The following is a 14973-nucleotide window of genomic DNA, read 5'->3' as shown; positions in this document are numbered from 1 at the left end:
ATTTAGATGGCGGGTAACTGAATTCTATATGCAACAAAGACACTGATTTATTCAGGCATGAGAATCCAGGAAGAGAAAGTTACAATAATATATGTGATTTTAGATAGTTGCTTAGATCACGAGTCATGGTAATGGAAAAAGGTAATAGTTATTCTAAAGTAGAGGAGGTGCAGTCAGGAGAACATCCACAGTTAAACATGAAGACTGTTTCCTTCATGTATGCAGGTCATACAACATGTGACAATATATTGTTGTTATACTTTCCATACAGTACTGATTTTGGTATCTGCTATCAAATGAAAAGTGCACAACCACATAGCACTGAATGCATTGGAAAATACACAGGGGCATATTTATCATACTTTCACTCATTGTAACACAGGAAGCCACCTTGCTGCGCTGTGCTGTGTGAAAGGGCGGGAATGTGCCGTATTTACCATCATATCATGCGCTCCTGTCCTTTTCTTGCACTGGCGCACTTTTGGCTGCCTAGCGCCTACACAGGCACCCTTGAACCAAGGTGTAAGAGAGGCTGTGTTGTGAACCGGATTGTTTTTGTGCAGGAAGAGAAACGCTCATCCACAAAAACAATCCTTGGAGGAATTTTCCTCTTTCTATGTGTGCTGCGCTGTGAGGGTGAATATTAAAGGCCACATTTGTAAAGCGCACAATCACCCGTAAGGGTCTCTAGGCGCTGGGGGCCGTCGGGAAGATTAAGCGAGCTATTCCCCAGAGTCACATGGTGCTGGGCTAACCTGCCGCCGGAGCCGGGGATCGAACCGTGGTCCCCAGATTCCAGCGTCAGTCGCCCTCACAGAATATTATCTCACAGTGCCCTGAGTTGAAAAGCCATCAAAACCTAACCTAAAAAAGGATCAATTAAAATGATGCAAATTCTTCCAGCTATTTTTTAAAAAATTTGTCAACCTTTGATTTTTTTTGCTAGTTCGCAAATTTAGTACTAGCTAGAGGAGAACTGGAAGCATGGTACTACAACATGCAGAAACACTAATACATTTGCACAGCTTGAGAGTGTCTGGATATGTGTCGCGAATACATAATATCTTTAAGCAGGTTGGGCAGATATCCAGTTCCTAATCAAGAAATTTTGGTAGCCAGTAGCCCAGAACTCACAGAATGGAGCATTTGCAGTGACTGTTTTTCTTCAAACTGTCGTAATCAATCCCTTATGAAAATATTTCAAATCAACACCTTATTAAGTAGTTGGGTGATAATTATTGATGGTTGTACGCTAACAGTAAAATTGACTTCGACCAACCAAGTAGTTTCCTCAAATGCTGACAATGGAAACACCTGCGTTAGTGTTCCGCTTGAGCTGGCACCTGAACATCAGCAAGACTGAAGGCCCATATTATATGTACTATTGTGTTGCATAGCACCTGGATTCAAATTAGTACATCCCAGGTAGTTTATCAGACCAGATCCTTGATCTTATTGGTGATCAATGTGAGTCAGTGACTATAATTTGAAATATTTTTTGGGGGATAGGATTGAAGATCAAGAGTAATAACATCAACGCGATCATACAGGCAGATGGTTTAATAAAAGAAATAGAGTAATGATATACTATTTAACCTAGACTATTACAGTTTTTCGACACCGCATTGCAGTGCTTTTCATTACGGCCACATACCATTGTTGTAGACGTGGAATGTGACAAATGTCCAACTTAAGCTGATATGTGCCCTTCTTTTCATATTTCTAGATTATAGTGAAGCCTTGCAGCTGTTTGAATGGAGGAAAATGTGTAACCAGCGTAACCTCACCTGCAGGAAGTGGCGAATACCTGTGTTTATGCCCTCTTGGATTTAGGGGCAACTTCTGCCAGGAGAACATTGACGACTGCAAATCCAACCCATGTGGGAATGGCAAATGTATTGACAATGTGAACAGTTATACATGCAAATGCCCTACTGGTTTGAAAGGTAATATATATATGGCAACTCCAAGCATAGATTATTATGCTGCAGGATTAATGAGAACTCTTCTCCAGCTAGCTGCAGTGTCCAAGAAAGTCATGTTATAATTGATATTATTGCTTGTGCACATAACCCCTGCTTATGCTTCATTGCATTGACTGTGACTAACTTCATTGCGTAATATTTGCCCACTACAGCATAATGCCTGGTTACTTACTGGTAAGGTTCAGTACTCCGAGTTTATGTCCTCAACGTCACAGACCTTACATCAATGAGTGTCAGCTCCTCCCAGCAACCTTAATCAAGCAAAACCAAAGAAAACCCCATTCAGCTTCCATATCTTCCTCTAGGCCACACCCACATCCTGTGGGATCTAAAACCTCTGACCTCACACCCAGAAATCCTGTAATCCAAAGCCAATGAAGCCGAACACAGGGAGGGAGGGATGGGAACCAATCCTGCGATGGGGAGGTCGTAGATTCGGAGTAATGAGTCCTTACCAGTAAATAACCAGGCATTACCCCCCTATTCCGACCTCCCCGTCACAGTCCCTACATCTATGAGGGGATACCCAAGCAACCATCAGCTTCATACACCACCGGTGCAGAAACAAAAATCATCACAAATGCAGAGCAGCACTAAAACCTGCAGAAACCTCATTGCCCACCACCAATCTGAAATGCGACAGAAACGGTATGGGGAACTCCAAGAGGCGCCACAGTAACCTGCTGTGGAAGCACCCCACAATGTACACAAGTAGCAGCCACCCTTCCTTTCAAGGGACACCGAGCGGAGCCAGGCACAGACACACCCATGAACAAAAAAGCAGCAACAATAGCCCTTAACAACCACCAACTGAGAGTAGACACAGAGGGCTTCAGACCCTTTCAAGCCAAACCAGAAGGAGCAGCAAGTGAAGCCACACCATGAATGGAAGAGCACGAGATAGAGACGCCCAAAGGCCCAGCTTACATCCAAAACTGTGCCAAAGAACAAAAAACAAGCAAACTCAATGCCAACGAACAATGGCAACCAGAAGGCACCCAAGGAACAAATAGAGGAACTGGCCCCAGAACCACCCTATCCAGACAGAGTGACACCAATGATTTTGAACACAGCAAGGAGCCCAACATTCCAACACATCTAGCAGAGGAAATAGCCATCAGAAGTCACCATAAGGGCAAGAAACAGATGAGAACTTCAATCACAGGCTCAAAGGCACCTAACCCAAGGCCTGCAACAACAATGGCACACCCAAACAAAGAGACAGTGACCGCACCACCGGGTCCAAAGCAAACAAATCCGCAAGGGGCATACCACCAACAGCATCATATGCATACATTCGGAGCTCCGAAAGCCCATCAGCCGCCCACTGTGCACACGATGGGGAAACTGCTAAGCCAAACAAAACCATCTTGAAGAAAGTCCAAGAACATAATCATGGACACAGGAAGAGCAGACAAACTTATCCCAGAACACCATCTCCGAAAAGCAACCCCAATCCCGGAAGAAGATAGCATAGCCGATTTCCAGGAATACAGATTAAAGAAAATAACTTCAGGAGAACAATCAAAAGATACAAGGTCCAGTCTTCCAACAGCCAGCTTGCCAAGTGTAACCTGGTGAGACCCCCCAGAGACAGACTGGGAAAGCACAGCGGACACAGGGGAATCCTCCAACTTGGGAACACCGCCAACCGCAACAATAGAGGGAACCAAGGCCCTCTTCCACAGCCCTCCTCCACAGAATCATCATGCCTGAGAAACCATAACAGAACCCTCAGAAGCAATGGAAATGCAGGAAACGTATACATCAACCCTCACAGTGAAATGACAATGCCTTCACCAAACAAACCCCACTCGACAGAATCAAAGAGTAAAATTAGGCCCACAACATTAGCCCTTGAGTCACGAACAGAGCCACCACGGGAACCCCAAACAAAAGCACCAGGACCCCAAAAACTTCCTTCTCTAATGTCAACCTGACCAACAAGACAAAACTCAGTACAAACACCAGCGTACAGCACCACAGGAAGAAGAACTGCTCTCAGAGATAGCAGATACCGTTCAAAGAAGCCACTCTGGCATTCTCCTGAAGATATGAAGCATCACACTCAAGAGACAACCAAACTCAACAGAACTTCATGTTGCACCTCCACTGAAAGAAATGAACCAGCGGCAATGGCAGCACCCAATGCTCACCGGATGAAAGACCACTGAGTCACCTGGACATACCAGAGAACTGGAACCGACCTGTGAGTGACAACAGCCCCACAACTCAGTTTGCTGGCATCCGGTGTCAAGACCACACATTGCAGGTGCACAAACTGAGAACTGTTCTCCAGATTCCCCACATCCAGCCACCAAGTTAATGCTTGCAAGCACACATGCTACCCCGAATTAACTTGTGTAAATGTGCGACCAGGGCGACCAAACCAGGAGGATGTGCCTTAAAAAGGGAAACAAAGGCAACTAGGCCCAAAGAATGAACCTGAAAGGAGCAGACATGAACCCGTGAAATTTCAACCAAACCACTCGCTGTGTAAGCAAAGGAGACCAAGATAGTCTTCAACACTGACATAAGAGACATCCCTGTGTCGCACAAAAGGAAACACTTACCCATCCATTGTATGGAAGACCTCATCAAGAAACAGCAGTTCCTGCACGGGAATCAAGTAGACTCCACCAGGCCTATCCACCAACCAAACCATGGCAAAAAAACTGCAGACTAACAGAACACAGGCCTGAGCTGTAGAAAAGAATAGGAACAGAACAACCAGTCAACAAAGAAAGGGAAATCCCGAATGCCCTAAGCAGGATAGAAGCCCACTAAAAGGGCCAACACCTGTGCAAACACTCCAGGAGAACTAGAAGACCAAAGGGCAAGAGCCGAAATGGACAATGGCCCACACCCAAACAGAACCCCATAAATGTTAGCGAAACCTGGTGAACTGGCACACATGAAAATGCGCCTGCAAATTCAGATTAGCCAGAAAAATCCCCACCGACAGAAAAGTGAGAATTATTGGTAAAGACACCATCATGAATGAATGTAGTGTTCGGCACACATAAAGGCACTGTTTATAAATCCAACACTAGCCAGGGAACCCCAGTTGGAGCTCACTCCACGATCTAAGCTACACCATATCCCATACAGCAATAGATGTACCCGTAACCGCCTCTGAAGCACCAGGAGAACCTTGAAAAAACAGACAAAAATGCAACTACCTTCCCAAAATAGCAAAGGGCTCAAAGGGATCATAATCACAAAATATCTGTCTGGAAAATTCAGACAGGCCTTGACTACCATATATCTCGCAAATGCAGTGGAACAAAATGCAAAATTAGAAGCTGCGAACGTCCCCAATGAGGCTTGTGTCAGCCAATCACCAAAAGCACTGTTTGATATTTCACCTCCTTAGGAACTTCGACAGCAGTGGCAGGAATAGAACACGTGAGAGCCTGTGCCACCAGTCAATCAATCAATCAAACAGAACATTGGTAAAGCACACTACTCACCCTTGATAGTCTCAAGGTGCTGGGGGGCACGGGGGTGCTGCTACTGCTCGAATAACCAGGTTTTGAGTAGCCTCCTGAAGGTTAGTAGGTCCTGGGTCTTCCGTAGGAGGATGGGGAGGGTGTTCCAGGTCTTGGCGGTGAGGTGGGAGAATTATCTGCCACCGGTGGTCGCTCTTCGGATGCGGGGGACGGTTGCAAGGTCGGTGGAACGGAGCTGGCGGTTCACGGTGTAGAAGGTGAGTCGTCTGTTGAGGTATGATGGTCCGGTGTTGTGGAGTGCCTTTTGTGCATGGGTGAGAAGCTTGAAGGTGATCCTCTTGTTGACGGGAAGCCAGTACAGGTCTTTTAGGTGGAGTGTGATGTGGCTGCGGTGAGGGATGTTGAGGATCAGGCGTGCAGAGGCATTCTGTATGCAATGTAGTCGTTTTAGGAGTTTGACCGAGGCTCTTGCATAGAGGGCGTTTCCGTAGTCCAGCCTACTGCTGACAAGGACCTGGGTGACCGTTCTTCTTGTTTCAGTGGGGATCCAGCTATAGATCCTGTGGAGCAGGCGTAGGGTGTTGAAGCAGGAGGACGAGACGGCGTTGACCTGCTTGATCATGGAGAGTGTTGAGTCGAGGATGACCCCTAGGTTGCGTGCATGGTTGGTGGGTGTTGGTGCTGCTCCCAGTGCCGGCGGCCCCAGGAGTTGTCCCAGGCTGAGGGGGTGGAGCCGAGGATGAGGACTTCCGTCTTGTCCGAGTACTGCTTCAGACAGCTGTTCTCCATCCACTCGGGGACAGCTTTCATTTCTTCGTTGAGGTTAGTTTTGGCAGTTAGGGGGTCCTTGGTGAGGGAGAGGATCAGCTGGGTTTCATCGGTGTAGGAGATTATGTTGAGGTCATGCTGTCGGGCAACATGGGCAAGCGGTACCATGTAGATGTTGAACAGTGTCGGGCTGAGGGATGAACCTTGGGGTACGCCGCAGGTGATCTCGGTGGCTTCTGATCGGAAAGGGGAGGCGGATGCTCTGGGTTCTGCCGGAGAGGAAGGAGGTGGTCCATTCCAGTGCCTTGTCTTGGATCCCTGCGTTGTGGAGGTGTGTGCGTAGGGTGCGGTGGCATACAGTGTCAAAGGTGGCTGACAGGTCCAGGAGGATGAGGGCAGCGGTTTCGCCATTGTCCAGCAGGGCCCTGATGTCATCGGTGGCGGCGATGAAGGCAGTTTCTGTGCTGTGGTTGCTGCGGAACCCGGACTGGGACGGGTCCAGGATGTTGTTCTCCTCAAGGTAGCGGGTTAGTTGTCTATTGACGGTCTTCTCGGTGACCTTCGCCGGGAACAGGAGCAGGGAAATGGGTCGGAAGTTATTGAGGTCTTTTGGATCAGCCTTGGGTTTTTTGAGTAAGGCGTTGATCTTGGCATGCTTCCAGCTCTCCAGAAAGACCGCGGTCTCTAAGAAAATGTTGATTAAACATGAACAGTAACTCCAAACCGCTCACGGATTATGCAAATTTTTGTTAAATCCACATTCCGTGAAACACTCAGATTTGTTTCTTGTAGCAGAATCAGTTAGTAAACTGCATCCACAAATGCTTTGATAAACCAACTTTACATGCTTAAAAGCATATAATCAATTCACAAAAATGAACTATGGAAATGATAAACATAAGACAATGAGAGAGGTGATGATTTTGGGGTCCCCTCTAACCTAGGGGGAGGACCAAGCAGATGCCTTGAGCACACAGAGCATCTCATTCTGAACAATTCAGTGGTGGTCCCATTCTCTTAGAACGACCCCAAGCACAGTTATGGGCAAAAACACAACTAAAAGCTCCTGCAAAGCATTATGGGATAAGATTAGCATCATTATTAGCATTCATGAAAGGGTTTCAAAGTTTTTGAATTTTAGTCATCAGGGACATCTTGGGACGACTAGGTGAACTGCAGCTTGATGTATAATATTTTAAATGCTATTGCATTTGCCTCATCAGGGACATCTAGGGACGACGAGGTGAACTGCAGCTTGATGTATAATATTTTAAATGCTATTGCATTTGCCTCATCAGGGACATCTAGGGACGACGAGGTAAACTGCATCTTGATGTATAATATTTTAAATGGTATTGCATTTGCCTCATCAGGGACATCTAGGGACGACGAGGTGAACTGCAGCTTGATGTATATTATTTTAAATGCTATTGCATTTGCCTCATCAGGGACATCTAGGGACGACGAGGAGAACTGCAGCTTGATGCATAATATTTTAAATGCTATTGCATTTGCCATATCAGGGACATTTAGGGACGACGAGGTGAGCTGCAGCTTGATGTATAATATTTTAAATGCTATTGCATTTGCCTCATCAGGGACATCTAGGGACGACGAGGTGAACTGCAGCTTGATGTATAATATTTTAAATGCTATTGCATTTGCCTCATCAGGGACATCTGGGGATGACGAGGTGAACTGCAGCTCTTTGTAGAATTATTTGTATACTATTATATTCACTTCCCACTGCTAATCTCGTCCCATAATGTTTTGCAGGGGCTTTTAATTGGGACTGTATTTGTGTCCATAACTGTGCTTGTGGTAGTCCTAAGAGGATGGGACCACCACCGATTCGAATCGTTCAGCAAGATGTGCTCTTTGTTTTGAAGGCATCTTCTTGGTTCTCCCCCTAGGTTAGGGAGGATCTCAAAATCATCACCTCTCTCACTGCTTACTAGAAGTTTAATTTCACTTTTGTGAAATGATTAAATGCATTTTAGCATGTAGAAATAATTGTTAATTTAACTTGAAAATATGAGGTTTTTTTTTAATAATTGGAAATCTGACAGAACGAATTTGCGAAATATGCAGATTTATTGTACCAAGTTCTTGAAATCTGATTTGGCAGGCTCAGATGCTGGAGAAGCTGCAGCTTTGGCAGGAGAATGGTCCTTGGGTGTGCTTCGAGCGGCCAGGACGCAGGTGTGTGATCGTCTGGTATTGCGTGCGTGGAGGGTGCTGGCATCTTAGCGGTGACGGGGTCGTCGTGGTGTTCGCAGGGGCCGGCGGCTCTGGCGCCGTGCACAGTCCAGGTGAGGACGGGCACAGACGGGCTTGCCTTAGGCGCGCCTTCAGCGTGCCAGCGGCACACCTGCTGAGCGTGGCCACACAGCGGCCGCAATATAAGGGGAGGTGGGAGGAAGGAGCAGCTGGGAGGCGGGAGTAGGGTGGCGAATGGGCAAGCAGGGGGGAAGGGCTGCAGGGGGCGCAGCAGCGGGAAAAATGAGAGGGAGAGCGGGCGGGGGGATACAGAAGGCAAAGAGAGCAGAAAACAGTATAACAGTGCAAAAAGATGGAATAAAAACGAAATTCAACTAAATACAACTAAACACAATACAGGGGCAGAGGCACAGTTGCAGCAGTGATGGCAGAGAGAAGGGGCAGATCGAGCGCAGAGAGCTGCGGTCTCAAACCTACAAGCAAGAAGCAGCGGGCTACGGGCGGCGACACACAGGTAGTGCTGTGCAGCGTGGGGAGTGACCTGCCTGAGGACAGTGTCATGGGTCGCTAACCAAGAGTTACCAATGAGCTACAGCTCCTTGGCTGCTCTAAAACAAGCAACAACGAAAGCTGGTGAGTCATGCTGCCAAACACCCAAGCCCGAGTCCACCAAGTGAGATGCACAGCCCCCCAAACGCTTCCCCAAACCAGAGATGCACCAGTGCCCCCACCAGATAACTGAGACATACTGGCTTTGATACACAAAGCCCCAAGCCAACAACACGATTTAGGAGCCGGTCATGCTAAAGCAGGAAATCTGATGCCCCAGGCAACCCCAAACTAAAAAAGGGAGCAAATGCAGGCCCTTGGCCATAAAATCTTTGGGACTGCTCCTAGCAACAAACACTATCAGAAAGCCAACCATACCAGTACTCCTTTAACCAGCATGACACCTGGGGCTGAAGGGACTGCATCCCAGACACGAATATACTTTGAGGTGTTAACCCAGCCATTAGTGTATCAACCATGAACAATGAAGGCAATACCTCCCAAAAAATCCTGAAGAGCCAGAAAACTCTGCAAGGCATGTTTGGCCATCTTTTCACTCACCCTCCAGAACCTACTGCACAGATAAATTTAAAGGAAGAGACACAAGCTTCCCCTGCCAGTAGGTAGCAAAGAATTTCCATGAGTCCACTGCACCCAGGGTGCCTAGAAATGCCAAAACATGCGGCAAGAAACCTTAAAGCTCTGAGCCCTGAATAACCGTTCCCTTACCTCCTCCTCAGAATCACCATCAAGATACGTAGGCCCAGGGGAATACAACCACAGCGTTCTAGGAACCATGGAAACTAAGGAAACAAATTTTGGAAAAACAGCAGCTCCAACAATATTTTTCACATCCCTAAAGAGGAGGCAGCCTGCAGAAAGCAACTGATACTCCAGCGGAGGCTCGCACAGCCCAATCACTGTGCAATCTGTAAAGAGCCTTGTGCTCCCCCTGGGCCCTGCCAATGCTGCCTGTGTATTGCGGCTGAGCGCATGGAATGAGACACCACACTCATGTAAGGTTGGGTGCCAACTGACCACGCATGGTCATGCCCCCTTTAATTGGCGTGCCCCGCCCTCTCGGTGTGAGTGCATGGGTGCAACATCCAGCATGTGCCGGGGCAGTCAGCTAGACCACAGAGTTATTATATCCCATCCCAACTCAGTCATTTCTTTTTTCCAAGGGAGATGCAGTTCACTTACTTGGCATGCAAAGTCCATTAGTCGGGTGCTCCATTGGGGGTTTCCCCTCAATTCACACCTCGGGTGGCAGCCTCGGGTGCTGGACAGTGGTTCTGGCAACCTGAACGTTGGCGCCGCCTCTGGGGTCTCAGCTGCCGTCACCTCTTGGGGTGTGACAGGTAAGGGTGGGCGTAGTGGGCGTAGTGGGGCTTCGTGAAGCTACGCAAAGTGGGCAAAACACTACGCCCACCCACGCACTTCGCGTAGCCCCACTACGCGCCACCCGCCTCCCTCCCGCCCTCCCTAAATGCTTACAATAATTTATGAAATAATTATAAAACCACTTACCTTGTCCTGCCGCGTCCCCGGGGCTCCCGCTCGTCATTGCGCCGCGGCCGGCGCGCGCGTCCTGGATGCTAATGCACATGCGGCCGCGCATTCGCATTTCTCACGAGAAATGCGCATGCGCGGCCGCCCGCGCATGCGCATTAGCATCCAGGACGCGCGCGCCAGCGGCGCAATGACGAGTGGGAGCCCCGGGGATGCGGCAGGACAAGGTAAGTGGTTTTATAGTTATTTCATAAATTATTGTAAGCATTTAGGGAGGGCGGGAGGGAGGCGGGTGGCGGACAACTTCGCTACGCCCACAAAGTGGGCGTAGTGTTGCCTGCTTTGCCTACTTTGCAAAGGGCGAAGTAGGCAACACTACGCCCACTTCGTGGGCGTAGCAAAGTTGCCCGCCCACCCTTAGTGACAGGCGGCGGTTATGCTGGCTGGCTCTCGCAGGACTTCTCCAGTCTTGCTCTGATGTCCTCCCACTCTTCAGGGACCCAGTTTGTTTAAAGAGTTTTATATAGCACTGGCTAGACCCGGAGGTATCAGAACGCTTTACATGAGAATCAACAATGTAACAGAAAAAGATCAACAATTACACAATAAATCCCCAAAAAAGAATAGGCAATACAATTAGGAGAGGGGAAAAAGGAGAGAGAGAGGCAGTGGAGGGGGCAGGGGAGGTGAGAAAGGGAGGTAAGGAGAAGAGACAATATGGAGAGACGAAAAGAGATCTGTCTAAGGACCGACAAGGTAAGGTGAAGACCAAGGAGAGAATCCACAGCCCATCGCACCTATAGCTAAACCAGGTAGCTCCATCAAGCATCAGACATAAAAAAGGTTTAGTCTCAATACATTGAGAGAAGGGAGAAGGAGAGACATAAAAAGAGGGAGGATGCGGGAGGAGACAGCAGGAGGGACGAAAGGAAGTGCAACAATGTGGTTTAACAGTATAACAGAAAAAGATCAACAATTATACCTTACAACGAACAGTCAGCAATACGTTAGGGGAGGAGAGAAAGGAGAGAGAAAAGGAGTGGGGGGTAGGTGAGGTGAGAAAGTAAGGATAAGGGAAGAGACAACCATAGAGACGAGAGGAAGTCTGTCTAAAGACCGACTGGGTAGCTGACGACCAAGGAGGGAATCCATGGTCCGTCTCCCCTATAGCTAAACCAGGTAGCTCCATCGGGCATCAGACAAAGTAGTTCGGTCTCAGGTGTCGAGGGAAGAGGTTCGCAGAAAAACAGGATGGGAGGGAGATACAGCAGAAAGACGAAGGAAAGTCTGCCCAATGACCGGTTGGCTAGGTGACGGTCAAGGGGGAGTCCCAAAACCCATCTCCTCTATAGCTATCAGGTAGCTCCATCGGGCTTTGGCCAAATAGCTTGGTCTCAATAAGAAACAATTTAAGGAACATGGATGGCAAAATAAATAGAGCGTAGAAGGGAGGGGACAGGGAAGGTAAGAAAGGGAGGATAGGGGAAGAGACAACAAGGAGGGAGTCCACGGCCCATCTCCCCTATAGCTAAACCAGGTAGCTCCATCGGGCATCAGACAGAAAAGTTCAGTCTCAATACATTGAGAGAGGAGAGAAGTAGAGCTAATAAATAGAGGGAGGAAGCGGGAAGGGATGACAGGAGAGACGAAAGGAAGTCTGCCTAAGGACCGACTGGGTAGGTGACGTCCAAGGAGGGAATCCCCGACCTTTCTCCCCTATAGCTAAACCAGGTAGCTCCATCGGGCATCAAACAGAATAGCTAGCTCTCAAATGACACGGGAACATTCACAGGTAAACAGGGTGGGGACTAGGGCCAGGACAGGTAAGGGCAGAAATCAGTAGAAGGAAAGTGGAGAGGAGTAGAGCGGGGAGGGGTAGGGGGTAGGTAGTTCAGTAAAAGTTACATGATTATAAACAGTTACTGGATGTCTTGGCTGAGGACCTTCCGAAGTTGGTTCCTGATCCGTCAGAGGCTCGGGTACTTTCTTAAATCACAAGATGTTTCGTGTTACTGTTTCTCCTCCTTTCTCGGCCGCATCATGGTCCCTTTTAGGCTGACTACTGAACAGTGACCCGGGTCGAAACAGGTCTGCAATTTCCCTCCTGGCCTCCTGTCCTTCATTATGACGGTGTCCCCTATTTGCAACTTTCGGGACGTTGCATTCCTTGTCCGGATGCAACCTAGGTTTTGTCTTACTCTCTGGCTCATGGCGTCTGCTTCATTGTAGGGGGGTGGCACCCACCCAGGGCTGGTGGGGAGCGTGTCGAGGTGGGCTCCATTGAACATGAGCGCCACGGAGCTTGGCATGTGGTACTGCGGGGAGAGCTTTGGTATTCTCGTAGGAAAATCTGTAGGTGCCTTTCGGGGTCTACATTTCCGGCCACTGCGATGCGGAGTGCCTTGTTGAGAGTCCTCATAAATCAATCAATCTCCCCGTTGGCTTGGGGCCACTGTGGGGTAATGTGATGGTGTCATATTTCATGATGTTGCAGGAACTCACGGAATACATGGCCCTGGAATGGGGGTCCATTGTCGCTTATAATTTCCTCTGGACACCTGAACATTGCAAAGATCTTCTCAAGTACAGGGGCGACTTGGCAGAAGGTTGTGGAGCTGATGACTTCTACAATGGGGTACTTGGAGTAGCTGTCGATCAGGGCCAGAGTTGTTCGGCCGTCTGGGAAACTCCCAAAACAAGGCTCCCCTTCTTCCATGGGACCTTCCTATATTCTTCTGTCTGGACGGGCGCTGGGCTTTTAGATGCACTCATCAACTGGCAGGCGGGGCCTTTTCTTACAACTTCCTCTACCCGGGCTTCCGGTCTTGGAAACCAGACCTTTCCCTGCATGCTGGCTTTTATTCTTTCAACTCCTTGGTGTCCCCTATGCACTAGCTGGGTTGTATGGTGCTGTAGGGCTACCGGGATGACGATCCGAGCACCTCTCAGCAGGATTCCTCCTTGAGTCACGCTTAGTTCACTCTGGATCTTCCACATTTGCATGAGACCTTCGTTCTCGGGCCCTGTCCATGTGTTAACGGATTGCAGAAAGTGGGGCCAGTGCCCTCCTTGAACAGCAGTACGGACCTTGATGATGGCGGGATCCCCTTCTGCTGCTGCGGCCACGTATTTCAGCATTAGTGCCTTTGGGCAAGTGATGGTGGAAATCATGTTTATATGGGCCTTCAGCTCTTCTGCTTCCGGCCCTTCTCCTTCACCACTTTGTGGGGCGGGGTGTCTTGAGAGGAAGTCAGTTGGGTTCTTGGTGCCCGGTCGATACGCCAAATCCATCTCGTTCTGTTGGAACCCAATGTCCCATCACTCAATCAGTGGGGGCGGATGTGGTGCTGACCCTTTGAACAGCGGTACTAACAGTTGGTGGTCTGTGATGACCCTGAACAGTTGGCCACAGATGTATAGGTGAAAATGGCTGCATGCCCACTTGGTGGCGAAGGCCTCTCACTCAATTTGCGCATAGCGCCTTTCAGTCGGTGATAGCGCCTTGCTGATGTAGGCTAGGGATGCCCAACTCCCTGGCTCTTGTTCTTGTGTGAGAACTGCCCGAGGCCTACGGGGCAGGCATCAACCAGTATGTCTGTTTTGCAGGGACAAAATACACCAGCGTGGTGTGGTCAAGGAGGGCATTCGTGACTGCTTGGAATACTGTTTCCTCCAAAGTCTACCACTGCCACATGGCATCAGCATGTGTGAGGTTCCGTAGGGTTCCGCGATGGTGGCTAGATCGGGGTGAATCGGCCACAATATGTGGCCATCCCCAGGAAGCTTCTGACTTCTGATATCGTCAGTGGGGCTGGGGCATCTTTGATCACATGGGACTTCCTCTTGGTTGAAGGTGTTCCTGAAAAACTCTATTTGCTTCTGGAAAAGTAGGCACTTTTCTCTGTGGAGGGTGACACCATGTTCTTCTTGCCACTTCAGTGTAGCTCTCAGGTGTATGCAATACTCAACCGCGGTTCTTGAGTGAATGAGGATGTCATCACTTACGTTCAGTACTCCTGGCAAACCGGTTAGGATCGCTTTCAAGATGTCTTGGAATACTTCGGCTGCTGATGAAATGCCAAAGTTGAGGTGTTTGTACCTCCGCAGTCCCAGGTAAGTACTGAACGTAGTAATGTAGCGGCTTTTCTTTGCCAGGACCAGCTGGTGGTAGCCGGCATTCAGATCCAACTTGTAAAACCAACGGGAGCTGTTAAGGTAGGCCACGATGTCGTCCATCATTGGCGTGATGTGGCGTTCGTGATGGACTGCCTTGTTGCGGAGGCACATATCTATGCACATCCGGATCTTTCCTGGCTGTCGGGGCTTTTCCGCAATCACCATGGGGGATATCCATGGCGGGGTCCCGAGACTTTCTCAATGACCCCTTGGTCTTCCAGCTTTTGTAATTCCTGTTCCACTAAAGGCCTGAGGTGGAAAAGAGATCTGCCTGTGTTGTAGTGCCATCAGGGTGACAGACGGTCAATGTT

The 14973-nt window shown here is 48.8% G+C and overlaps 1 protein-coding gene across 1 annotated transcript in view; it reads left to right on the top strand.

The window, feature by feature from the left end:
- Nucleotides 1-984: 984 nt before the first annotated feature.
- Nucleotides 985-14973, top strand: part of LOC144824296 (uncharacterized) — a 718699-nt gene continuing 704710 nt past the window's right edge. The window contains exons 1-2 of the mRNA XM_078683421.1: nucleotides 985-1074; nucleotides 1727-1946. Coding sequence (XP_078539547.1) covers nucleotides 985-1074; nucleotides 1727-1946 — 310 coding nt within the window. The remainder of the gene's footprint in view (nucleotides 1075-1726; nucleotides 1947-14973) is intronic.

The sequence above is a fragment of the Lissotriton helveticus genome, chromosome 3_1 (assembly GCF_964261635.1).
Source record: "Lissotriton helveticus chromosome 3_1, aLisHel1.1, whole genome shotgun sequence".
In the NCBI taxonomy this organism is placed as follows: Eukaryota; Metazoa; Chordata; class Amphibia; order Caudata; family Salamandridae; genus Lissotriton; species Lissotriton helveticus.
Note: the sequence above shows the minus strand (reverse complement) of the source record. Positions and strands in the feature narration are given on the sequence as shown.